This window comes from Podarcis melisellensis (assembly GCF_964234715.1).
Source record: "Podarcis melisellensis genome assembly, chromosome: 7".
NCBI lineage: Eukaryota > Metazoa > Chordata > Lepidosauria > Squamata > Lacertidae > Podarcis > Podarcis melisellensis.
Genome location: NC_138539.1, coordinates 23,554,816 through 23,581,878, shown reverse-complemented (window position 1 = coordinate 23,581,878; position 27,063 = coordinate 23,554,816). Strand labels below are relative to the sequence as shown.

Sequence of the window (27,063 nt, the reverse complement as noted above, 5' to 3'; positions counted from 1 at the left end):
GCAGCACGTGCAACAAAATGGCGTCCAGCATTCAAAAAAACCCTCAGCTTGCATTAACTAGCCACACACAAGGCATGCAAGCTCCACCCCCCAGTCGTTCTTAGACTTCTTATTGGGTGAGCAACACAGCCAAGCAACACAGTTGGATCCTCCCTCCTCCCTGGCCGGCCCGGAGGGAGGGAGAGGAGCTGCTTCCTTTGAAATTGAAGGGACATCATTTAAGGGACATCAATCAATATGGGACAGCAGCGGGACATGGTGCTGGAATAAGGGACTGTCCCTTCAAATAAGGGACACTTGACAGCTATGTCCTTAAGCAAAGTTCTTAACCTGAGGCACTATTTCTGGGTTAGCGGAGTCTGTGACCTGAAGCGTATGTAACCCGAGGTACCACTGTATTTCAAAGTCTTTCCGCGGCTCTAGGCAGACCACAGTGCAAGGTCCAGGAGAGCCTTTTCAGGAAGGTCCTTCCACCACCGGAGCCTTTTATGTTCCCCGAGGCTGTGCGGGCAGCGCGTGGGAAAAGTCGACAAAAGGCGCCAGCGAGGGATCCCAGGGCATCTCCAAGAGATAGGAAGAAGTAGTTAAGAGATGCCTGTTGTCTTTGTCCATGGAGTTTTCAAAGACAACAGGCATCTCTTAACTACTTCTTCCTCTCTCTTGGATCGCCGAAGAATTGATGCTTTTGAATTATAGTGCTGGAGGAGACTCTTGAGAGTCCCATGGACTGCAAGAAGAACAAACCGATCCATTCTTAAGGAAATCAGCCCTAAGTGCTCACTGGAAGGACAGATCCTGAAGCTGAGGCTCCAATACTTTGGCCACCTCACGAGAAGAGAAGACTCCCTGGAAAAGACCCTGATGTTGGGAAAGATGGAGGGCAGAAGGAGAAGGGGACGACAGAGGACGAGATGGTTGGACAGTGTTCTCAAAGCTACAAACATGAGTCTGACCAAACTGCGGGAGACAGTGGAAGACAGGAGTGCCTGGCGTGCTCTGGTCCATGGGGTCACGAAGAGTCGGACACGACTAAACGACTAAACAACAACAACAACAAGTTAAGAGATGTTGCCAACGAATACAGCATTTTCCCCTCTCTCCCTCCCGCCTTGCACAGCCCCAGGTCCGGGCAGGAAGCCGTCGCCGGGAGGTCCGTGCGCCTCCTCTCCCTTCCTCCCTCTCTCCCGCAGCCCTTCGCTTCTCCAGCTGAAGCCTCTCTCCCGGAAGCTTCCCGCCGGATGGTGTCACCGCCAAATGCGTCCGGCGAAACGGAGGCGGCGTCGGCGGTTGTTGTGAGGCTGGAACCCGGAACTGCCTCGGCGGACGACCAAACCAACCAACCTCAGGCTCTCTTGGCCCTTGGCGACGCCTTCTGGGCTGCTGCTGAGCATGAAGGGCCGGGCTGCGGACGACGGGGCGCCTCGCGGGGAGTGAACCACCGCCGACGAGCCGCTAAGCAGGGGAAGAAGCCCCATGAGGAAGCCGAGGCCGCGGTAGGGTGAGGGGCGTCTCGGGGGGGGGGCGCGCTCAGCTTGAGGGGGTCTCGGGGTGCCTGGCGGGGGGCGTTGAAGCAGGAGGAAGGCGGCGGGGAGAAGTTGTTGAAGAGGCGTGTTGGAGAGAGACACGGGTCCTGAGCCTGGGGGGCATGAGAATCAAGGGCTGGGTTCCCCGTGGCAGAAAACGCGCAGGGCGACTTGCCCTCCCGGAACCCACGTGCAAGAAACTGCTAAAAGTTTACACCTGCTTGGTTGGACGCTTCCCGTTTTTGGGTCGCGTGCCGACAAGGACGAAGTTTGTATGGTGGTGTTGGCATTAAGAGAGAATAGCAAAATAGCTTACAGCTGTCACCTGTGACGCTGTGTGCCGAATGCATTTGGTTGTGTTTAGGATGAAGAACGTTGGGGACATTACAATAATCCCATTTGTTCTTCACCCTAAACAGAACCAACTCATTGTTATTGTAATAACCTGCAGTTTGATAAGAGTACGGTATATATTTAAAGTAGGTGAATAAATGAGGAAATTAAGTTATTTTGGATATGCAGAAGATATTAAAAATAAATTTAAGGAACCGCAGAAAGAGGGGGAAGGAGGTCAAGTTTCAAAATGTTAAAATGATTGTAAAATTGGTGAAATATATAAACCTGAAAAGCATAAATAATGTTTTTTTAAAAAGGACAGAAATGCCACCCCTCATAGCAAAAACCCAATGAGTGGCTGGGGAAGCCCAGCCAGATGGGTGGGGTATAAACAAATTATTATTATTATTATTATTATTATTATTATTATTATTATTAATGTTTGCATGCATTGTTTCAGATTTGTTCCCTCCTACTAGGCACTTTAAAAGGAGTTGTTTTAAACTGATACAATAGATGCATTGTTTTGTTATTATGGGCCGCATACAAAACTTACTATATTTGGGCTGCAAATTGTCATTGGAAGTGATACACAAACTGGTGGTGAGATTACGTGAGCTACAAAATTTACAGCTTTGGAATTGCTGCTTAACAGCCTGTGCTGCAAACTAGTTAAGAGAGAGAATAACATTATTTAAGTGAATATTGTGTTCAGTCATCTGTAGGTATACTTTAGTGCTAAGATACAAAGTTTAAAGGGGCCTGCTACGATAGCCTAAGCCTGTGAATGCTTACTGGAAGTCTCCTATATTTGCTGTTCTTAGTCTAAACCTCACTCAATTCAGTGGGTCTTCTCAGTTGAAATGCATATGATTTGAATGATGCATGGCTGTTAAACTGCATCAGTTTAAATCTAAGTACAGTACTCTGATTTGAAAGTTTCTGGCAGTGGCAGTAAGTTTGCTTTGTACAGTATTTTTATGCATACTAGGAAGATATAACATGAGTTTCTTTTCTTTTTTAAAGGTTCCATCAACAAAGACACAATGCTTGAGTCATATGTGACTCCTATTCTAATGAGCTATGTGAATCGCTACATTAAGAACTTGAAGCCTTCTGATCTACAGCTATCACTCTGGGGAGGAGATGTCGTTCTTAGCAAGCTTGAGTTAAAACTTGATGTACTTGAACAGGTATGTTGTTTGTTGTGCTTAACTCAAATAAATTAATGTAACATTAAATAAGCTGTCCTGAATTTACTTTGGGTGAATGATACCCTTTTTTAGCATTATTGAGACATGTATATTCCATGTTTCTCAGGAGTAAAATCATGTGAATTTAGGGTGCAAACGGTGTCTTACTACTCTGGCATACTTTTCTATGTTATTGCATGAAGGTATATATTTTTCTTCCATGTTTGTGAAGCATGGCCTCCATTCCTCTCTCAAGGCCCTCCGTTGCTCAGCTCAGGCTGCCTAATTCTATATTGGTGGCATTTCTTTCCCACAAACATCAAGCACCTTTGTACTTACATCTTCTGTCGCTCAGTACGCAAGAAGCCTTGCGGTACAGCACTACAGGCCAATTGAAGTTCTCTTCCTTGCAGTGGGTTGTTTGAAAAGACACACTTTATATTCCCCTGCATATTTCCAGCTGAATCTTGCTAATTTAAGCTGTTTCTCTTCTGAATATTGTGTTGAAAAGATAAAATGGACTTTCTACAGAAAAGACTGGCACAATATAACAACAGTCTTGTGTTGAATGCCAGCAACATCTTGTTTCTGTAACTGATGTTGCATGTTGTTGACTTGGGGAAAATAACTTTGGTTGGGATCCAGTGATGCAATGTATGTATACCATAGCTGTCAACTTTCCCCTTTTTTTAAGGGAAATTCCCTTATTCCAAATAGGATTCCTCGCAAGAAAAGGGAAAAGTTGACAGCTATGATGTATACAGGGGAGAACCATACCTGCACCTGTTGCTTGCTTTGGTACAGCAGTTCTATTGCTGAAGAGAGAAATTGCAAATCCTCAGATGTGGGAATTGTTGCATCATAACACAGAAATGTAGGGATGACTGTGCATGGTTCTCCTGCTATGTGTGCAAATCTTGAACATTACGTCTTTCCTCTGGAGCAGTGTTAGAAACTGATATATGAAAGCTAGGAGCTAAATGGCATCTTAAACCTAGGTTATGGGCGCAACAATGGATTGTCTAGGCACACTTTTACAACAAGAATACAAAGCTGACAATGAATGAGCTGCAGCTAAAACGTATGTTCATTTTTCATATGGTCTAGTCCTTATCTGGAGCCTGCAAAAAACAAAGCCATGCTTCCCCTGCCCGTCTCCCTAATAGGGTCTCTGCTCCAGTATTCAGAGAGTGGGTGGAAGTGGGGAGGAAAAAAACGGTCCTCCTTTTCTTCTACTCTGCAGACACGCCCTGGATTCTCCCTATACCCCCTTTCCTTCATATAAATATATATATATATATATGGCACCACAAACAACACATATTAAAAGCCTATAAAACTGATGGCAGAGACACCTACCTTGAGTGTCTAGTTCGCAAACCTAAGACCTATAATATTTTTCCGTGTAGAAGATGACCCCTAGATCTATTGGAAGCCTAGCGAGGAGGAATTTCTCCTCCCACACCCTTAGCGCCAACAGAGGCAGTTTTAATCGGAAATCTTAGGCGTAGTACTGCACCCAGAGCTCAGAAATTCCCTGTCGCAAAACGTGCCTAGAACAATGGGAGTGTCGAACACTGCTCTGGAGAATAAACTCTGTTCGTCAGTTGATATTACTTCTAACTCACTGTGCATTTTTATCATTGTCCTTTATAATATAAAAAAACTTGCTTTGGCAAGTTTATCTACTTACTGTTAGTTTATCTACTTACTGTACATTTATCTACTTGCTGTTAGTTTTTCCCCCTCTTTTGCCAAGTGTTTTTTCCCGAGAATTAATTTGATTCAGTGTTGTTGGTCATGTGTTCTGTGTTCTATGATTTTTAGAATTTTATGATTTATTTTTTTATACAGAACCATGATAGATAGATAATTTATTATGGTTGGAGACCAGCTTATAAAACACACTTGGGGGTACAATCCCAGAAGGAAAACAAACATTTAAAACAATATACAACAGTAAATTTTAAATTTATAAATGTGATAAGCGTATAGATACTTATAAGCTATAAGATAAGCTACCGCAGAGAAATGACCCAGAAATGACACATGGAACCGAGTTTGGGGATTTTCGTAATGAACTAGTTTGAATTGGGGGGATGGTCTGCACCTACAGATCTGTATACAGAATCTGGTGGCCATCCGGGTCGTCTTATGATCTTTGCCTAACAGGAAAAGGTCAAATTTTTGCTTTTCCGGGAGGTCAGTGAGCCTCACCAGCAGGGGATCAATGGTCTCACTACGTGCCTCTTCGTAAAAGGGACATCTAAAAAATAAGTGCTCTGGACTTCCTATATCCCCCAGTGAACAGGTGCAAAGTCTCTGAGCATATGGGACTTTTTAAAAGGATCCTTTCAGGACCAGTGAGGGCAGAGCCGAGCTTCTGGCGAATGTAAAAGCCCTTCTTGCATTTTTGGATATGAGAAAGAAGAGATTTGCTGCCGGTGTGGCTCTATCTCTCTCGATTTCTCCAATTCTATAGTCTGGGCACCTTGAGCAGTCCTGTTGTCTCTCGGTGCCTATGATTCTTTGCCTAACCGTAGCTTTTGCTTGGTCCAACGCCAGTCTTAGAAAGGCTTGAGGGGCAAAACCCAGTTTCTGAAGGGTGTTCAGGACTGCTGTCTGCCAGGCTGACTGGAACTGGTCGCAGAGAATCAGTGGGGCTATTCCTCAGGGGAGCACATTCAATGACAGCCATTTGTAGATTAATGTTAGCCTCCACTCTCATCATCCCCGTTTCTAGTCTGACCCATGTGTTTGAAATGCATCTGGGGACTTGTAGGAGAGCTCTAACAAAACCATGATATATTTTTATGAGCTAGAAGTTTATAAATGGTCTTATAAATAATATATATATGTCTACATCATATTCATGTGATTAAAATGAGGAATATTTTTTATCTCATATGGAAGTAAAAAAGATTAATAGATGAAAATGAGCTTTGTTGAGCAATGTTTATGAAGTTTAAAACTGCCACACATTGGTGTATCTGAAACACAATATAAAGAGCTACAGTAGAGCTACATTATAGAAAGGCTTTTGAAATTGAGAAAAGATTCAAGATCAAGTGTCACACATGGTGTGGAGGAGGCTAAGGAGGAGGCTGCTTTTTGAGGAATATGTTCTGTGTTCTAGCATAAACATTAAAATAATACCTTCTGAAGGATTCTCAAATTGCTTGGCTAAATTGAACATATTTCTAGACCTAGAAATGAGTTTTAGAAAGAATGTGGGTATGATGTATCTGTTTAAACTTGCTTGTCATTAAAATGGATGTACACATTTGTTCTATGTAGCATCAATCAACATACTTAATAAAGATAAATTCTCATGTAAGATGTTGGACTATATTCTTTTTTGACATATGTATTCTTGGCAATCTTGCACTTTCGGTCAGCATATTAAAGAAGCTCTCTTCATCTAAACAAAACAGAGCATACAAAACAGATGTTTCATTTACTCAGGAGTAAGTTGTTCAGTGGACTTGCTCTCAAAAAGGTGCATTGGATTGCAGCTTTAAGTGGTGTCTCCTGGGTTGTCAGCTTTTGACATCTGACATGATTCTACATTTTGACAACTTCACTTTGTTAAGTTGAAAACGTTTGTTGGAAAAAACACGGACCTGTATTTATACAACAAAGAGTGAGTCAGGCAGCTGTCATAAAAGGCAAACAAGTTGTTTTCAAACTTTCAGCAGCTTTCTCTTATCCACTTTTATGTTTTCTTCACTTCTATTCTCTACCCTGATGAAGGCTAAGCTCCTGTGTTTCCTCTTGAAGCATTAGGACAGTGGCATTGAATCTTCTATCTTTTCAAAAGTTGTGAAATCGCTGTACACAATAGTAGTAGTTCATGGGAACCTATATACCTTAAAACCTAGCTTATAAACACAGCGGACCTGAACCTGATCTCAAGAAACAGTTGCACATCTTTCCATAAAAACAGAATTGAACAGTAGCCCCTAAAGTAACTTCTGTCCCCTGCAGCACGGTGCTATCTCACAAACTGCTGCTGTAATACTGTGCAAGGGAGTTGGTGTGTGTTTGTGTATGTGTACACACACACACACACACACACACACACACACACACACACACACTGGCCTATGCATGTGTACACTTACACCCTTTCCTGAATGGTTGCAAGTCTCTGTGTAAGAACACATGACCTTGATGGATTATCAGGCAGGTTCCTTTGATGTACCGTTTTTGGTGCCTGCTTAAATCATTTTTGTTTAGGCAAGCCTGCCCAGTCCCTGACATATAGATGTTAACGTGATTTTAATCATTTTAACTGGTTTTATGTAGAAGTAGATCCCATTTCTCATTGGCATTACATCTTGAGTACATGCATGATGGTTCCTTGTTCATTCAGCCTCTTGTTATTCAATTCAACAAACAGCAGTTCATGTATATGCCAGAGTGCTTATGGATCAAGGCAATTTTATGTAGGATCAGAATATAATGTTTCCCCTAGGCTTGGCTATACAGTAGCTTCTAATGTTTGTTGTTAGTGACTTGTCTGGAGTTCCTTTCATATGTCAAAAGTGAACTGCAAATGTGCCATGCAATTCACAGTGCAACATCCCATAATCATGACACAGTTGTGGAATAAGGGGCTGACTTGTTATACATTATTGAAACCTATCGGGTGAGCTACCTGGGCCTCACTTGACTCAGATTGGCCTGCCTGAGTATTTGGTGTGGCACCAATCCAGAGGGTGGAGGGCGGTTGCTCCTGGGGGGTGGTCTTTAATATTCAAATTGAGTCCACCTTGTTAGGACCACCTCAGAACTTTATGGCCACCTTAACTATTGTGGGGCTGTCTCAGTATACCAGCACATATTGCATGTTTGACAACTGATCTGGAATTTGCTACAGAATGAATTTGGAATGATCCAGTGGCACTGCAGAGTTTGACCCTATTGTGGGTGGAATCACTCACTGGTAAGGTTTGGATTGGCTGTGGCTGCCTCCCCCTATGGAGGTGCGGGACCCATTAAGATGGATTTTGGAGCAATAAATCAGCCCAGTTCATGACTAGGTCTCAGGTGGTACACATCTCAGAGCAGCTACAGCCAGGCAGTGAAGGTGTATAATCATGCCTACCATGTGACAGCATTGAAAACACCTATCCCACAACTGTTGCCGCCTCCAGTGAACTTTTTTTAGTGGCAAATGGTCTGGTTAAATCATGTATGGTATTAAAGATAGATAATTGTGGAGGATGCTGAATGCTATTTGTTCTGCCGAAGCCATAGGTATATTGTATGAAGCTTTCCAAGGAGGAGCATGGTGGAAAGTTGGATTTAATTACCTCTGAAGTTTTATTTTAGTCACTGGAGAGTAGAGCATACAGGAAAAGGTTGCCTCCTCTTCTGGAAGGCAGGGTTAAAACTGGAACAAACTGTTAAAGGTGGCAAGACTGACATTGAGGGAATCTTAGCAGACTTAGAGGTCTCAAGGCCTGTGAGTTTTGTCAGGACCTCGGAAAGAGGAGAGAAACACCAGCTGTGGCATATTGCCGCCTTTCTCTTTTGTGTGTGTTCTGTTTCTACTATGGAAAAGGAGTGGGAGATCTTTGCTGTTTATACTTGTGGGCGATGATTCATACCACTCAGGATAAGGTCCTGGATGAGTTGGAGAGAGGGGTGAAAGTTGTTAAGTTGCGCAAAGGTCACAAAGTAGAGTGGGCACTTCTTGCTGTGTTTTACCTAAGTTATTTTATTAAATTGACATTTGTAATTGCTGCCCTTATTGCAGTTGCTTTGTTTTCATTACAAAAAAAATTCCTTCCAGTAGCACCTTAAAGACCAACTAAGTTAGTTCTTGGTATGAGCTTTCGTGTGCATGCACACTTCTTCAGATACATCTTCAGATATCTGAAGAAGTGTGCATGCACACGAAAGCTCATACCAAGAACTAACTTAGTTGGTCTTTAAGGTGCTACTGGAAGGAATTTTTTTTGTTTTGACTATGGCAGACCAACATGGCTACCTATCTGTAACTATGTTTTCATTATCATGGAACTGTTTGTTGTTTACTGGGCGTGTTGATATGATTTTGTAACTGCTGTACATGGTTATATTTTTCTGTATGTCCTTTCTACTTTGTTCTTTTGTTTCCGCACTTTTGGATTGAAAATATTCAATGAATAGCAGGTTATAAATATTTCTAATAAAAAGTAAGTCACTCAGAAGCTCATTCTTCTTTATGTAGCACTTTGAAGGCAAAATTGCTCATATTTGCTTCAAACTTGGTGTCATAATTGTAGCAAGCCCATGTTTTTAAAAAGGAAGACCCTGCTTTTCCCGTTGAAGGGGATGAACCCATGTGCTGATTATACGGGGCAAGGACTACTCTGTGGCAAATGCCCTGTATGTGGAACTCCTTTCTAGGGGATGTTCCGTTGTTTCTTTCCCTTGATGGCTTTCAAATGCCAATGAAAGATGTTCATCTCATCTTTAGCACATGATTGAGGAAGTGGTGTTATGTTTTTATATTTGTACTTTGATACAAAATTTTAATTGATCTTCTAATTATGGTTTTGAGTATATTTTTGAATTCTCTTAAGAATTCTGAGCTCCTTGGAGAGGAAGGGTGGCATAGAAATTTGATAATAAGTGTTTATTTGAAGGGAACCTCAGGATCCACTTCCTATCTTGAGAATTCAAGTTTACTTTAAGCCTTTGAGTCTCATGTGTTTGTGTGTGGGGGGGAGGGGGTTGGTTTAGCAGTGTAAGACCATTTCATTCATTCATTTATTTTTGTTGAATTTTAGTGGCCATTGATAATTAGGCAGAGGGCCTTCTTGGTGATGGTGCCCACCCTGTGGTACGCCCTCCGATCAGATGTCAAGGAAATAAATAAGTATCTGACTTTTAGAAGACATCTGAAGGCAGCCCTGTTTAGGGAAGTTTTTAATGTTTGATGTTTTATTCTGTTTTTAATCTGTTGGGAGCTGCCCAGAGTGGCTGGGGGAACTCAGCCGGATGGGCGGGGTATAAATAATAAATTATTATTTTTATTATTACAAGTTTGGATTAACTGTATATAGTTTATGGATTTTATGTTTTATACGTTGTGCTTGTTTTTTCAATGAGTCTTCAAGCTTAGAACTGAATAAAAGCCAAATGAATGAATGCAGTGTGTGTGTGTGTGTGTGTGTGTGTGTGTGATGTGTCAGAATAGATACAACTTGACACACATTGGTTATGTTCTTGGTTTATTTATATGAATGAGGTAGTTCCCCATTATCTGGGAAACTATTTTGAAATGCACCAAAATTTATGTCAGACAGCTTGCAGCCGAAAAACTTGCTAAATTGTATTTGGATAACTGTAACTACATGCTCAAGCTGCTCATTTTGTTTCATTTTGTTTTTAATAGCTAGCTTGGTAATTTGATATGACTTTTGTTTTCAAGGAGCTGAAACTACCATTTACATTTTTAAGCGGACACATTCATGAACTGCGCATCCACGTACCATGGACAAAGCTTGGTTCCGAGCCAGTTGTGATTACAATAAATACAATGGAGTGCATTTTGAAGCTGAAGGATGGAGTCCAGGTAAGAAAACAACACGCAATATATATGAACTTATTGGATTTTACAGGAACTTGGATACATGGTTAGTTTACCTAGCAAAAGCCTACCTGTTCATCTTATCCTTATGGGGTTTCCTCCTGAAAGTCACTTTCTATTGCTGTCAAAGTGTGATTGGAAGCTCAGCTTCTTGATTCCACTGAATCTTTGAAGCTGAAATGTGTTTCTTGCTGTAGCAATCTTTTAGACTAGCTAAAATTGTTCCAGTTTTCTACTAACTAAAAATCTGGATCTCATTGCTGGAGTTGAGTACTGGCATCCTTCCAAAATGAGGAAGTGATGTAGGGAAACTAGTAGTTTTTTATTATCGTGCTTCAATATTTTCATACCAGTGCACTTGCCACATTTAAATTTTGCTTTTAATTTTTATTTCAATTTTCTTCTTTGTCATCCTGAAATTGATCTTTGTAGTTGAGTTTTTTCCTTTTTAAAAAAAAACAAAAAACTTTTCCATCAATAAGATGTTGAATGTGCGGAAGGGATGGGAGGGATGTTGAGGTGGAACAACAACAACAACAACAACAACAACAACAACTTTATTATTTGTACCCTGCCCATCTGTCTGTGTTGCCCCAGCCACTCTGGGTGGCTTCCAGTACGGTATAGTGAAATAGATTCTGGTGTTGTGTAGTAGCCCAGGTTTTACTTTCTCTAGATGCTAAACTTATGTGCTTTTTCACAATGGTAAACAATTATTAAAGCGTTTAAAAATAATAATAATAATAATACTGATTATGAAAGAAGGTGGCCAAGGAGTGCAGCAATACGTGAGCTTGGTTTAAACCAGTAATGCACAAAATTGTGTTTGTTTAATGAAGTTTAATATCAGAGGTCTCTGGTACATGCCAAAAGTGGGAAAGTACCATTCCCCTAATATATTTCTTCAGTTCTACTATGCAAAGCTCCTTTTGCTACCTGTTCTGCCCACATAATCCATTTTTATAACCCACAATAGTAAAGGGAAACTTAGTGTTGAGACGCAGTACATCTCTGAAGGTAAGACATGGAGTGGGGCTGTGGAGGGAAGACTCTTGGCTTCATTCCCTGCTTGTAAGCATCCCAGAGATGCCGGGTGGTATCCAACTAACTTGTCCCATCAGCAGAAGGAATTACGCTCGTGCGATGGAACGTCTACCCTCTCCTCCCTGCACCCTCTCATTTCCCCCCTGCGCAGACTTGCCATTAATCTCTGGAATTCACCATCATAAGGTGTAACAATGGCCACTAGCTTTGATTACATTAATTATCTCCCCACCCCCTGATTTATGGAAGATAAGAAACTGCTAACAGGGAGTTTCAAGGTGGTACACCGCTAAAAAACAGATGCTAGGAACTAATGGAGAAAGGCCATTGCTCTGCCTTTGAGCTTCGACCAGCCAGACACTGTTGGGAGCAGAACCCCAAATCACTCTTATGCCTCATATGCACTGAAAAATACTTTTGTCTTTGAAGATTAGCTTTCCACACAGATTTACTTAGAACATTTTTACTTTGCCTTTCAATGCAATAGTCTCAAGACAGATAATAAAAACAAAAATAAATGTTCATTCACTCATAGTGGTGGTTCTCCACCCCAAGGGAGTTTTGAGTATATTCTGAAATGGATGCAGTGATAAGGCAAAAAGTGCAAGCGTTCAGGTGCTTAAAGTCTTTCACAAAGGCTTGCATTCCTTCCATGCTCTACAATAGCAACCAACTGGAAAGGCTTACAAAATTCCAGTATTTCCGGGAAGTTTAAACACCTCTGGAGCCACTTAATGTGGAAATCTGGCTAATCAAACAAAGAAAGCAAAGGGATGGGTTAAGCCAGAAACAGTTTGAATCCTTTTTTCTAGATTATGCTATTCACTTATATATTGTGGCACATAGAAAAACACCGTTAGGTTGTTGCAGTATCTTCAAGGACACATGAATTACTTACTGGATTGATATAATTGTGTCCAAGTTTGTTTTATACCTGTTTCTGTGTTAGATACATATATATTGCCAAAAAAAACAAAACAAACCCCAGTGAAATAAAAAGTAACCATTTGAAGCAGCAATGACAAGCAGTGATTGCAGCTATAACTGGTATATTTAGTGGTCAAAAGTTAATCTGAATGAAAATATTTTAAGTCCCTGAAATGGACTGTGCTGCTAGATTTGGCAATTTCTTGTGGGAGATGGTTCTATAATCTCAGGGCAACATTCTCAGCTGTTGCCACTCATTTTTAGAAGGCAGTTGAAATACTATTCTTCAAATATTCTACACCTAGGCTTTAAAACTAACTCTCAGCATCTAGAATCAACCTGGCATCTAGTTGATTGTGTACTTAAATAATTGGTTTATTAAATCTCTTTACTCCATTATATTTCCTATTCTTCAGTCTCTGGTTTGTACAGTGGATGCTCGGGTTGCGAATGTGATCCGTGTGGGAGGCATGTTCGCAACCCGCAGCATCCACAACCCGCAGCGCCGCGTCTGTGCACATATGGGTTGCGATTCGGCATTTCTGCGCATGTGCAAAGTGTGCTTTGCTGCTCCTGCGCATGTGCAAGTGCCGAAACCTGGAAGTAACCTGTTCCGGTACTTCTGGGTTTCGGCGTGTCCGCAACCCGAAAACGTGCAATCTGAAGCGTCTGTAACCTGAGGCTGGAAATTTCCCACATTTGTATGCTATGTGAGAGCTGGTACTTCTTTTGGTTGGGTTGGCACATTGTGTACATTGATTAAGAAATTGCCACCGCGTTCCCACTTGAACTGTAAAACCAAAATGATCACATGACTAGGAAGGGAATTTCTCCAGTTAGAGTTCTCCTCCAATGCATGAGTTTAGTGTATAAAATTGCTATGTTCTGTCCTTCATACTGAGAACGGTAAAAGTGCAGAAAGTTCAGCATAGAGTTGCTATTATTTTTCCTAGAGATGAATTGATTTCAGAAATGATATTCATACTTAGACAAAAATATCTATTGTGTGCCCATCTTTTAGCAAATAAGTTATTTGCTCTTGTAGCAAATAGGTTCTTCTCACCTTCTGCAGAATAATTTATGTAGGTAGATTATGTGAAAGTGTGATGGGATAATGAGCTGCTTGTGCGTAAAAGCTTGATCCCTCTGGTGTTTGGCTGGTCATCCAAACCGAGGCACTAACGGAGCCTCCCAAGGCATGACTCCGTTAGTCGCTGGTAGAATCTGACAGTGGGCGTCTACGAAATTTACTCCAACATAAAAGTTGTTTCACGGACATGCGCCTTCGTGACTCTCTACGTGACAGCTTCCGGCGAAGGGTGGGAGTTGCCAACGGGGGTCTTGTTACCTCTGCACTATTCTCACTAGAAGTATCCCAGAGCCCTCCCTCCTCCGACTCCCCTTCTGCCGGAGCTTCTGCTCTCCCCCTGCTGGTTCCCTCCTCCGCTGCAGAATCTCTCCGAGTCTGCTGGAGCCCCGGCACCAACTCTCTTTCCGATGGCAGTTCCCTGACATCCACCTCCCCCTCAGGGCCCCCTTCACCCCCCGCGTCCTCTCCCACTGGCGGTGAAGGCGGAAAGCCCCTAAAGGAACTCTCCTCGTCGTCCGAGGATTCAAACACTTCTAACCATGGCGTACTGTCTCTCTCCCCGTCTTCCTCTTCTTCGTCGGAGTCGGCTTCCTCACCCACCCCTGACTCTGGGAACCCTCCAAACTCTCCTTCCTCATCTGTGGTCCCAAAGTGTTCCCTTCTAAATCGTGCCACGGGTTGCGGTTTCTTTGGGAAACGCCTATGAAATGTTTCTATTAAAACCTCGTCATTGACTACCTCAGCGGGTACCCAAGTGTTTTCCGACTCTACTTCCCCCTCCCATTCTACCAGATATTCCACCTGATCCCCCTTCCACCTGGAATCAATGATTCCTGCCACGTTCATGTCGCGTTCTCTCTCTTCTATCACGGGCGTTCGGGAGACCTCTCTCTCACGCTCCCCCCCCCCATTCACGTCCCTCTCGGTACGGCGACAGTAATGACCTGTGAAATACTGGGTGCAATTTCATGTGACTGGGCAGTCTGAGTTTGAATGCTACTGGGTTCACCTGCTGTATGACCTCAAAGGGTCCCAATCTTTTGGGTTTCAGTTTCTTACAACCCCCCTTGAAAGGTAGTCCCTGGGTGGATAGCCACACCCGGTCTCCCACCCTTATAGTTTCACCTTCCCTCCTATTTTTGTCTGCTTGCTTTTTATATTCTTCCTTGGCTCTCTCTATGTTAAGTTGTAGCTGACGGTGGATGGCTTCCATCTCTTCAACAAAATGTTCCGCTGCCGGCACACTCCACCTCTCCCCTCCTTCTCCTGGAAATGCCCTGGGATGACACCCATAATTTGCCAGAAAGGGACTCAGCCCTGTGGACACGTTCTCAGCGTTGTTGTAGGCAAATTCTGCCAGAGGTAACTTATCTACCCAATCATTTTCTCGGTCCTTTACATAACACCTCAGGTATTGTTGTAAAATCCCGTTTGCCCTTTCCGCTTGCCCATTTGTTTCCGGGTGCCGGGCAGTGGAGAAATTGATTTCCACGTGCAGTAAGCTCATAAGTTTCCTCCAGAACCTGGAAGTAAACTGTTTCCCTCTGTCGCTGACCACCCTCAAGGGGGCGCCATGCAACCGGAAAATATGCTCTACGAACAACTTGGCAGTTTCCTCCGCTGTGACCGCATGTGAACAGGCTATAAAATGACACATCTTAGTTAATAGATCTACCACTACCATGACCGCCGTTTTGCCCTTGGATTTTGGCAGGTCCGTCATAAAATCTATGGAGACTGCCTCCCATGGCCTTTCTGGTGTGGGTAAGGGTTGTAAGAGCCCCGCTGGCGCCACCCTCTCCCCTTTCGCTCGCTGGCACCTGTCGCAACCCCTGACATATTCCCGTACATCCTCCCTCACCTTGGGCCACCAAAAATCCCTGGTGACCAACCACATGGTTTTGTGCTGTCCAAAATGCCCCGCTGTGGGGCTATCATGCAACTGCTTGAGTACTCTGCCCCTCAGTTCCCCATCAGGTATGTACAGTGCCCCTTTGTAATACAACGCCCCACTCTTTTCTTCAAACCCCCCTGTGTTCTCCGCTGTCCTCCTGAGTTCTCTGAGTTTCTCTTGGGCGTATTCGTCGTTCTCCGTGCCCTCTAACAGTTCTTTCTGCCCCACCAAAGCCGCCCCACACACCCAGCGGTCTTCAGGGATTACGTGCCTTGCTTCCGGCGCGCCCTTTGGTCAGCGCAGATTTAGTCAGCTGGTCCATAGACTCCGCCCTGGGCGCCCGGGAAAGTTCATCTTTCACAGTTGGGGAGAGCCCTTCTTCAAATAACATTTGAATTGGTTCACTTGCTAGATCCCACCCCAGTCTATGAATAAGCATAGTGAACTCAGTCCAGTACTCACGTACAGATCGGCTCCCCTGTTTGCACCCCATCAACTGCCTCCGCACCACCCCCAGCTCAATCTCGCTGGAAAACATCAAGTCCATGGCGCGAAAAAACTTCCTCGTGTCCTTTAAGATATCATTATTGGCTGCCATCAGAGGTCGAACCCAGTCCCTCGCCCCTCCCTCTAGATGGCTAATCACGTACGCCACTCTAGAGTTCTCATCGGTGAAGTCATCAAACAGTATATTGAGAGCATATTGCATCTCCGTTCTAAAGGCTTGATAGTTCCTGGGATCCCCCCCAAATCGCTGCACCAATCCAGGCACCTTTCTGGCAAGTGGGGCGGTTTTCCCCTTATCCGCATCTTGAGCCCTCCTCTCCTCCAGCCTCGCCGTTTGCAGCGCGAGCTGCACCTCCATCGCCCTGTACCTTTCCTCCAGGCTAGGACCTGCGCCAGCTCCAGCTCCTGCGGTTCCTGCTGGTTCGCTCATGATGCCCTCTGCTTGCACAAGCAGCTTACAAAGACTGTCAGATTGCTGTGATGGGATAATGAGCTGCTTGTGCGTAAAAGCTTGATCCCTCTGGTGTTTGGCTGGTCATCCAAACCGAGGCACTAACGGAGCCTCCCAAGGCGTGACTCCGTTAGTCGCTGGTAGAATCTGACAGTGGGCGTCTACGAAATTTACTCCAACATAAAAGTTGTTTCACGGACATGCGCCTTCGTGACTCTCTACGTGACAGCTTCCGGCGAAGGGTGGGAGTTGCCAACGGGGGTCTTGTTACCTCTGCACTATTCTCACTAGAAGTATCCCAGAGCCCTCCCTCCTCCGACTCCCCTTCTGCCGGAGCTTCTGCTCTCCCCCTGCTGGTTCCCTCCTCCGCTGCAGAATCTCTCCGAGTCTGCTGGAGCCCCGGCACCAACTCTCTTTCCGATGGCAGTTCCCTGACAGAAAGGTATGAAGATGTATCACCATAACACTCTACAACAAATGGGCTGATGATACCTGATGTGCTTGTGATGGCTCTTAAATGCTTTGATATGCTTATGATTTGTGCTGAGATACAGGAAAGCACTTATCTTCATCTAAGTGCTTACGCACTAGTATATTTGGAGCACATAGCACAGTGCCTTCATTTTCTTACAGTGAAAAATGTGTTGCGCTACTAGGCACAACAGCATTTTGCTCTCTGTTTTAAAAATTAGGAGCACTAGTAAATAAATACATCTATACGTACTATATATGTGTACATTTTATTCATTTTGTATTATCTACAAAGTACCAGTGCTGCTGCGTACAATGCTCTAATCTCCTTAACAGGCGCCTGTTTAATAATTAGCTTGGAAAAATCTGACTACCTCTGAAACATTATTTGCATACATTTAGATTATTTAATATTTCTGCATAATGATATAAATCTCTGTTTAAGAAGTCTGGTCCTAGTTATGCCACCCATGCAGTGACACAAACACACATATATGTATGTATTTAAAATATTCAGAACACTAAGTATTTTTTTCAATGCAAAAGGTAGACGTTTCAAGGCCAGATGTCCCATAAGAAACACATTTTAGAAGCAGCAAATTACAACTAATTATAGAAGCTGCAGAAACAGATTTGTAACACATGACTTTGTGCAACCCAGAACTAATATTTGATATTGGACCATGCAGATGGCTACTGCTGGAATGATCATATTTCCTGCTTGCATGGTATTTGAAACTTGAATTTTGTGGTGCATACGGCAAAAGGTCAAATGTCACAAATGTAAAGCACTCTCAAAACAAGTATTTGTTACAGATGTTTAAGAATCTATAGTAAGAGGGGGATTTTGAAAATTACAACTGACATTTGGACAAATTATTCCATGGTATGTACAACCTTAGAGAATAACATTTGGATTTATGCCAATGATAGGATTTATCTTTGTAATAATAAGAATGTAAATGAAAGCAATCTCTTCTCTTTTTTGAACATGTATTTAGGAAGTTATAAATTCACTTCGTTTCATGACAAATAACTCCTTTTGGATTTCTGGTTCCCAAGCTCCCCCGCCCCCCGCCCCAAGCTGCTTTTAAGAACTTCAGGTACCAGCTTAAGCCCCTTCTTTGTATTTTATAATATAATATATCTTAAATTTGTAAAGGTTTTGTAAAAGTTGATTTATGCATATGGCTTCCATGTAGCCCTTTACCCTGATAAGAGACGTAATATCTACAAATCCACTTCCATATCATTTATTTATTGTATTTCCCTGTTGGAGAATAAATCTGTTTAGTTCATAGGTTTAAACATCTGCACCAACAGATTTTTTTAAAACCTGCACTTCTGTTTTATAGTTAATCGACATTTGACTTTAAGTCACCTTTTGACTATAAATCAACTTTTGAGTATATAATATAGCAAATAGCATTGTGTCAAGAACCTTGTGGAAAATTACAGTAAGTAGTTAATTGGCATGAACTTAGTTCAAATTTGGCTAATTTTGAATAAGGCTATCATATCATAATACTTTATTCTGCATTTTTCTAGTTGTTCATGAAGCATATTGTTGTCATAGTAGAGTCATAGTATGCTGTATAGAAGAAGAAGAAAGAAGATAAGAAGATAAGAGTATAACTAGATCAGAGGTGGAGAACTGGGTCTGGTCTGTGTCAGAGCTTTATTTTCCCCAGCACTCACAGGCCATGGTTGACAGGTGGAAAGGGCCATCCACTTGTTAATCACATGATGTCACAATGTCATCAGATGACTTGGTTTTGACCAATCAGTCATCTGATTGTAAAGTACTGCAGATCCTGATTGATTGTTGGCAAAGTGCTGTGCACAGAGTTTTTCAGGTGTCATTGATCACCTTCAAACCCCATTTGACACTGCCATGTCTTTACCTGCTTCACACTTGCAGGGCAGGTAGGTGTGGCTTGGCCAAAATGGCACCCCTGGCCAAATTGGGAGGTGTGGAGGGACTAACTACGCATGTGGACTGAAGGTTCTTGTGATCTATATATCAATATAGATCAGGACCATATGGCCAAGCAGTGAGAGTGTGTACTTGTTTTCTAAATAGATGGCTTCTTCTCTCTTTATTTTTCAAGCCTAATGTTTTGCAGAAAAATACTCAAGGGTTGGGGGAAAATAATATTTAAAAATGGGTTGGGATCACACATGCTCTGTAGATATGACAGTGGTTTGCTTCGGTCTTCAGTTGCCTGCAGGTTTTCCCATTATTGTTAGTGACAGTTCCTCAACCACAAAGTTTAGGGTGGATATCTTGGGAACAAATGGAAGAGAGCCGAAATCTTCATAGTGTCATTTATTAATGTGTACACACACCCTTACTTCAGACCATTTCCCCAGAGTTTGAGTGGGGTCATGTGTGTACTTTCACCAGTTTTATTGATGACCTTTTTGCTGGGAAGTAGAATATGGAAAGAGAGTGAAGGAGTGTTCCCAAGCAAGGTGGACCTGCAGAAACCTTACAGATTTCAGCTAACTAGCGCGCCAATCATTGCAATCCAACCTTAAAACCTTCTCCTGTATACAGTATACCTACTATGATGATTATACTTCCTGCATCTGAAGAAGTGGGCATGTCCAGAAGAACTTACGCCATATTAATGCCATAAGACTCCTTGATTGTATATGTGTTGTGAGTAATAAATGTGACATTTCTCAAGTCCTCATTTCTCTGTTCTGTTACTAAACTTACTAAATTGCGTGCAGTTATGATGTTGGAGCACAGACTTGGTTCAAGTTCCAAATGAAATGAGTACTTCTGTAACATCCATCTCCAGTTGTTCAATTTGCTTTGAAATTGTTTTAATATGTTGACCTAGTAAACAGTGATGAAAGTTGTTGTAGACATTGTAATAATAATCAAAATGCATACTTTATGGCAAAACACTGATTCCTTCTCCCACGTTCTTTGGTAAAAGCTTTCAGAGTAAGCAGTGCTGTCAGGAGAGGACAAGAGGAGCAACCATTTAAAAAGCAATCAGTTAAACTAGTATGTCCATTTGCAGCAACGTAGATGTTTTGGAAGAGAGAGTAACCTGCATGTTGCAAAACACATTTATCAGTTCCTAACACATGAAGGGTGTGTGGTTCCCATTTATGGGGAGGGGAATGCTATCTCTGCCTACAGCTCTGGAACCAGTCTGCCTCAAGCCATTACACCAGGCAGCTGAATTCCTTCATCCCTGTTTCTTTTCTCCTCTGCCCCAGCCAGCTTTTAAAATGCTATTTTTTTCCTGTTTAGTTTCAGAGTGGCAGGAGCAACCAAGTTAGATAGGTGAGGTACAAATGATAAAATTATTAAAATTATTATTATAAGAATGTAAGAAGGGCAATATTTTAGTTGCTAAGATAATGGGTAATACCCAGTGGTGTCATACTCTAGGTAGACTCCTTGAAATCAGTGGATTTGTCTTTGAATTTCATTGAGTGTGCTCTTGAGTATGACTCAGTTGGATATAATCCAAATCAATGCTTTATAGAATTTTATTCTGGTTGTGTTGCTTAGGGGCAAAGAAAGTCACTTGCTGAAGTGAAACAGGACTGGGCACTGTCAGTACCAAGTTGGGAGATGGTTTGGGAACCCCTTGTATGCTGTTTTGAGCTTCATGAGTGAAGAAAGGACGGGAACATAAATGTAAATAAGTAAATAAGTACATCTAAGTTGTCAAATCTGCATAGCTAATAAGAGCAAGAAATGTAATGCCCCCAATACCTTGGCATGTTACAATGTATAATACTAGGACTGAGTCTTGCCCATCCTTTTGCTGTGCGAAAACTCATACATGAACATATGTTATCAATGATTTAAGGCTATATTTAAGTGAGTGCACAAAGTGACATTAGAAGCAAGCCTATTCCTTTTCTTATCAATATAGTCAGGTTACTAGAAGTAATGGGAGGACTGTTCAGAATTAGACCTAATCCTTTTCAAGCTTAAACTTCTAAGATGACTCTCCTTTTTTTTAGCATGCTACGAGGCATGAAGGTAGGAAGTTGCTTCCAGAGGAAAAAAGAGAACTTCATCAGGAGTTCAACTATAAAGGAAAATAATTAATTCGCTACAGTAATAAAAGAAAAAAGATTGCCTCGAATAATTATTGTAAATTTGCAATGGGTAACTCAGAGGGGAACAAAATATGGTCCAAGAAAAGAAAAACAAACAAAATCAGCAACAGAAAGTGAACAAAATTAAGGAAGGAGGGGGGAACAATTCAGAGTATAATTACATGCTTAAGTCTTTACAAACAAACAAAATCTGAAACACATGTAAAAAAATGAATTTTGCAAGAATATAACTTGGCTTGAAGAAGTGAGGGAATTGTGTATCATAAAAGCAATGTGAAAGAAAAAAGTCCCAAGGACCCTGAAAACATTAACACACTTTGGTTATGTAATTTTTCCAAGAAATCTTAAACGTCAACCAGTATGGGATGCACCAGTTTAAACTACACATTTAGCCTTCATTTGCATGTAAAAGTTAAGCAAAGTTAGTATGACTGTAGTGCTAAGATTGATAGCATTTTAATAATACTTACATATATATTTCTTTATTTTTGAGGTACTATTGTATTTTGTAATCATGTTCACTTAGGAAGGATTATGTACTATTTCTTTCTCTTTGGGTCTGTGCAGACAGAATGCTGCTGATTGCTTTTGGTCATGGCTAAACACTAAATACATGGATTGAATGTATGGGAATGGTTCAAACTCTCTCTCCTTGTTTGCTTTTGATCCTAATAGTGAATTCCCATTACTTTGGCAGCAGTGTTAATCACAGTAAGGGCAATCAGGAGCACTATTCAGGTGTTAACTACAATTGCACCTAAGCAGATCTGGGATGGGGAGTACAGTATATTATCAAGTCTCGCTCCTCTGGCATATTCTCCCCATTCTGTGTACAGCTGCCCACAAGCCTTAGGGTGAATGTCTGCAGTGGTGAGCTGCCTCTGTGCAGGAACATTCCATGTGTGATTTAGATCAGGGTTTTAAATTGTGTGGAGTCTGATGTAGGTCTTCATCTGCAAACATGGAACCAAAATAATGTGACAGAGTAGGGGGTTGGCAGCGCACCCTCTTGTGTTATTGCTCACATGCAAGTGCAGTCAACGCTTGAATCGGCTAGGATTTCCTCTTACAATGAATTCAAAAACCCAGGTTAAAGCTGCTTCTAAAAAACCCACTGTTCAGTGGAAATCTGGGTTAGAGCTAGGTGGGATTTCAGTTTCACTGAGGACAATGTTACTACCAATGTGGTGGTTAACCCAAGTTAGGTCTGGTAGGAGGGCATTCACATCCAAAGGGGAGAGAATGGGAGAAAGAAGGGCATATGTTTTTGTAGCTTGCTTCCCATTCCTTAAACATGAGTTGGCCCTTTCCATTTTGCTGGTTCAATAACTTCCCATTAAAGGGACTGATGTGGTCCACCCCTTCTTAGCTTCAGTAGTTCTCTGCATCAAGGATTCCCATTTGGCTCTTCTTAATCACATACCAGCAATCTATCATTTTACTTCTTTCCTGTGCCATAGACTCTGCTGTCCAAAAATCCATAACATTCTAAAACGATGAACTTACCAATAAACCTGTGGTATTTTATAGCAGTTCAGCCAAAAATATATATACTGCATTGTTTTATTTTTTAAAAAAATGTTCTTCTAAAGAAGAATATTTTTTTTTTTTTGCCCAATATGCATTTGAGAAGGAAGACTACTAAAAGAAAAAAAAAATTCTAAATAAAGTTTCCTTGACTTGATAGCTTCATTTTCTTGTCACTTGCCTGGCCATAACTTTGTGCAGTTGTTCCATACATTAAAAGCTGAATCATGTCAATCTGTTATTTCCTGCAGTGCTTACATAGTTCAATTTCCACGTATTTACTTGCTTTGTAGGCTCTACTAAATCTTGGGTGTATTTCCTTTTATTGGTTTTAGGAAGCCGCCCTTGGGAAAGAATGTATAGAATCTTCTTAAAATTTAAATTTATTTCTCTTGCTGGAGAACATTTTATCAAAGAGGAAGGTTTTGCCATATGCACTAAAGTTGCTTAAATTCCAAGTGTTTGAGTTCCTAGGGGAGAGCATTCTGTAGCTAGATCCTCTCAACCGATAATGCTTTAGCTCCGGATCGCATGCATTTGTCAGGAATTCATAAATGTCATTGTCCCACAAGAGTGCAGCTGTCTTGATGGGTCATGGGGATGTATTTGCAGATGTATTGGAGCCCTAATTAGTGTGTGTTATTTTATGTAGCAATTTTACATCTTCAATGGAATACATTGCAAACTGTTTATGCTGAGCTGATTTGTTCATGAAATAATGATTGCACTAAAGGTAATGTTGGCATTAGTTTTAGCAGTTCAGTGGAAAGCAACATAATGCATCTTATTTAAATAACTGATTGGTGATTAATAGCACAATGACCTTTTTTTTTAAAAAAAAGGAGCATGACAACCTCCTTATATGGATCAGGTTCTTAACAATTTTGTTGATTGTTAAAATAACCTTATTTGCAGTCCCATTGATTTTCAGTAGGACTTAAGGCTGCAATCCTAAACATAATTGCTAATGAATAGTTCCCATTGAACAAAGTAGAACTTAAATGTTTACTCAGAAATATGGAATTGCACTGTAAGCATTCCAGCTTCTGTGCTGAACTGAGTCTGCACAGTCCTTTCAGCTTTGTGTCTGATCCGACCAGTTGCAGGTTTTTATGCCCTTGCTATGGGAGACAGGTGTTCCCAGATCCTTTCTCTTGTAATAAATTTTATTAGTTTTCAATTACAGTCCAATAATAGCCTCATTATAACAATACCAATTTATGATATTATTATTAATACCAAACATTCAAATACTGAATTACATAATTTAGTTAAAGTGCCTGCTAGATTTGATGGTTTGATTTTCTTTATTTCTGCGTTCCAAAATCTTACTAGTTTCAATTACATTCCGGTCATAATAATAATCCCTTATACAGCAACTGCAATACTAATAGCTTCTATTTGTATTGACACATTAAATGGTTTATAAAACTGCAAGTGAAAAACTCAAACTATATCCTTGTTCATCCTATGTGTGGCAATTATTCTGTCCGTGGTGTTTCTTCCTGTCCTTGTAAGATGTTATGTCTTTCTTTCCCCTGATTGTTGCTGTTATCTGTCATGCCTTGGGCAGAGCTGATATCCCATTGTCGTTCCGGAAATTTATCCATGTTCCTAGATCCTTTTTGCCGTTTTCCTGCCCTTCCACCTTATCAAAGTCCACCATCCACAAATGAGCTAGCGGGACCTACTCACAAATAGGAGGGAGAGGGAGTCGGATATGTTATCACTGTGGACAAGAGGAATTGGAAACAAGTGGTGGCATCTTCAAGTAGGAAGGGTAGCAGCAAGGAGGCAGGGCTGGGCTTGCCTATGACACAGTTCTGTGTTTGCCACATATTACTTTAGCCCATAGCTGTCAACTTTTCCCTTTTTTAAAGGGGAATTCCCTTATTCCGAATAGGATTCCTCGCAAGAAAAGGGAAAAGTTGACAGCTATGCTTTAGCCGGTTAATGTTCATGGTGCTCTAGAGCCTGTTTCTTCCAAGTTTAATTAGTGCCAGATGCAGGGAGCGCGGAGACAGCAGTGAAGGAAAGCCAAGGGCATTGTTTGCTATCTAGCTTTTAACTTTGAACCACTTTGGGTGGATAGTTGGAAGCGGAGGGCCAGATCTACCCACTTTTGTTGCCCTCGTATGCTATGTTATATGGCCTAACTACTAATACATTGTGCTGGAAAAATATATGACACCCATAGCTGTCAAGCGTCCCTTATTTGGTGGGACAGTCCCTTATCCTAGCGCCATGTCCCGCTGCTGTCCCTTATTGATGATGTCCCTTAAATAAGCTACTGAAGGTAATGGGGCCCTTTCTATGTCCAGCTGTCCTTTGTCAACAACAAATTGTTGCGGTTTTTTGTGTTGAATATATGGTATATGGTAATTTATGGACCTAATAGGTATCTAAGGCCATTTGCGTGCAACAAAATATGTATTTTATCAAAGTAATTGTTGATCCCTTATTTTGGCTGCTGATCCCTTATTTTCGAGGCTGCTGGTCCCTTATTTTCAAATCTGTAAGTTGACAGCTATGATGACACCAGATACTGAAAGTTGGTATCAATGTATTTCTCCCTATGTGTTACATTATAATAGATTGTCTTTAAAGCAGACAAATCAATTGATAGCAGTCAAAAGGGTTAGTGCATCTGCTTTGCATGCCGAAGGTCTCTGGTTCAATTCCTGGTATCTCCACATAGGGCTAGGAAACCCCCCTGCTTGAAACCCTGGAGAGCCACTGCCAGTCTTTGCTCTGACTTGGTATAAAGCAGCTTCCTGTGCTACTAAATCCTTGTGCTTACTTAACTTACATCAGGCATCCCCAATCTTGGCCCTCCATCTGTTTTGGGGCTACAACTCCCATCACCCCCTAGCTAACAGGACCAGTGGTCAGGGCTGATGGGAATTGTAGTCCCAAAACAGCTGGAGGGCCAAGTTTGGGGGTGCCTGACTTACATAAAGAAGAAAGGAGAACTATGCCAGAGGTTTCATTTTTGGTAGTTGGAACAAAAGCTGCAACTAAACATTTGCATCTTCACCAAAATTTGTGTTTCAGTAAAAACGAGTTCTTCTTGGCAAATTGTAAAATGTTCTGAAAAGGAGAGCTGAAATTCTGCTTTGATTGAATGTAATCTACATAATATATTTCCAGGCTGAACATTTTTTTTGGCGTGCCAATCATCAAGAAGTAGGTGGGATAAAATAAGAATTGGAAAAGGCAAAATAACAGCACTTTAGTCCTTCACAAAGTAGGTTGGCAACAGCAGGAGCCACATTTTTCATCTGTTTTCTACTTTGCAGAGGCAGTAAAGTACACATTGCTGCCCCTTCAGCCTTGCAGTCTCTTTAGAGACATTGCCGTTTGTCCCCACTGATTTTCTTCCCCTTTTTTGGCTGGGTATAGAGCTTGCAGAGGTGAAGTTTGCAGAGGATGGTAGAACTAGGCACCCTTCTTGACTGAATCCTAGTTTCATGCGTGATTTTGAGGACCCCATTAATCATGTAACTTTGGAAATTGCTTTAGTTGTATGTGTTTTTGAATGATAGTATATCTTAAGATCACTCCAAGGAAAGAAGTGAGTGTCTATTTACTGGCAGATTTTGAAGGGGCTAATTTACTCTCTTGGCATGCTTACAAGAATTTCATTCCAAGATTAATGCCTATTATTCTTGTGTATATCTTCAGTGATTTATACTGGAATTATTCCAGATTTGCATTAGTTCAGAACAGATCAAATTCTGGCCCTTAGTGTCCCATTATATTTTGCAAAGGCCTTAGATTGGCGCAGTTTAACATTGAAAAGGTGAGGTAATGCATTTAAAATTTTACCTCTGAGAGGAAGTGGGTTTTCCTTATTTGATGATAGATTAAAGAAGAGTTAAATTTCTGGGAGTGTGTTTTTAACATGTTTCTATAGCAGAAGTGGTAGTTGTGCATTAGGTATAACCACAGATTTTGTAGTGGGGAAAAAGTGTAATGTGCCTTAGTTTAATTCTTTAAGTGCCTTCTACAGGTCTTGTTACAGGTCTAAATATAATTTCCTTATACTTGAGAATAAAGTGGGTAATGACTCATTTCTATACCAGGCCAATATGATTCCCTCTTTCAATTATAGTCTCTTAAGACAGTAGGGTGGTGTTCTCTTAACCATTGTTAAGCGATTGGGTGGAAGGAAGTGCTTATATTGTATTTGGTTTCATTTCCTATTAGACCTATTTCAGAGCATACAATTGGTGCTCTTTAACTCATGGAAGAGCTTTTGATTCAGTGGATGCTTTCGCTAACAGAAATGGAGTGCAGGTCATTTTTGCTGATGCACCCTCCCACCAAGTGCCCCTTAAAAATCAGCTCTGGATAGAACAGTGGGTGTGGGGTTTCAGAACCAAGGGAAACAATCAAAAATTGGCACCCATCTTCT

At 41.6% G+C, this 27,063-nt stretch overlaps 1 protein-coding gene across 5 annotated transcripts in view; it reads left to right on the top strand.

The window, feature by feature from the left end:
* The first annotated feature begins 1,307 nt into the window (after window positions 1-1,307).
* Window positions 1,308-27,063, top strand: part of VPS13B (vacuolar protein sorting 13 homolog B) — a 353,019-nt gene continuing 327,263 nt past the window's right edge. For all 5 annotated transcript variants that reach the window (XM_081919663.1, XM_081919665.1, XM_081919662.1 and 2 more), the window contains exons 1-3: window positions 1,308-1,493; window positions 2,886-3,052; window positions 10,479-10,622. In XM_081919663.1, the coding sequence (XP_081775789.1) occupies window positions 2,906-3,052; window positions 10,479-10,622 (291 nt within the window). In that variant the 5' untranslated portion in view covers window positions 1,308-1,493; window positions 2,886-2,905. The remainder of the gene's footprint in view (window positions 1,494-2,885; window positions 3,053-10,478; window positions 10,623-27,063) is intronic.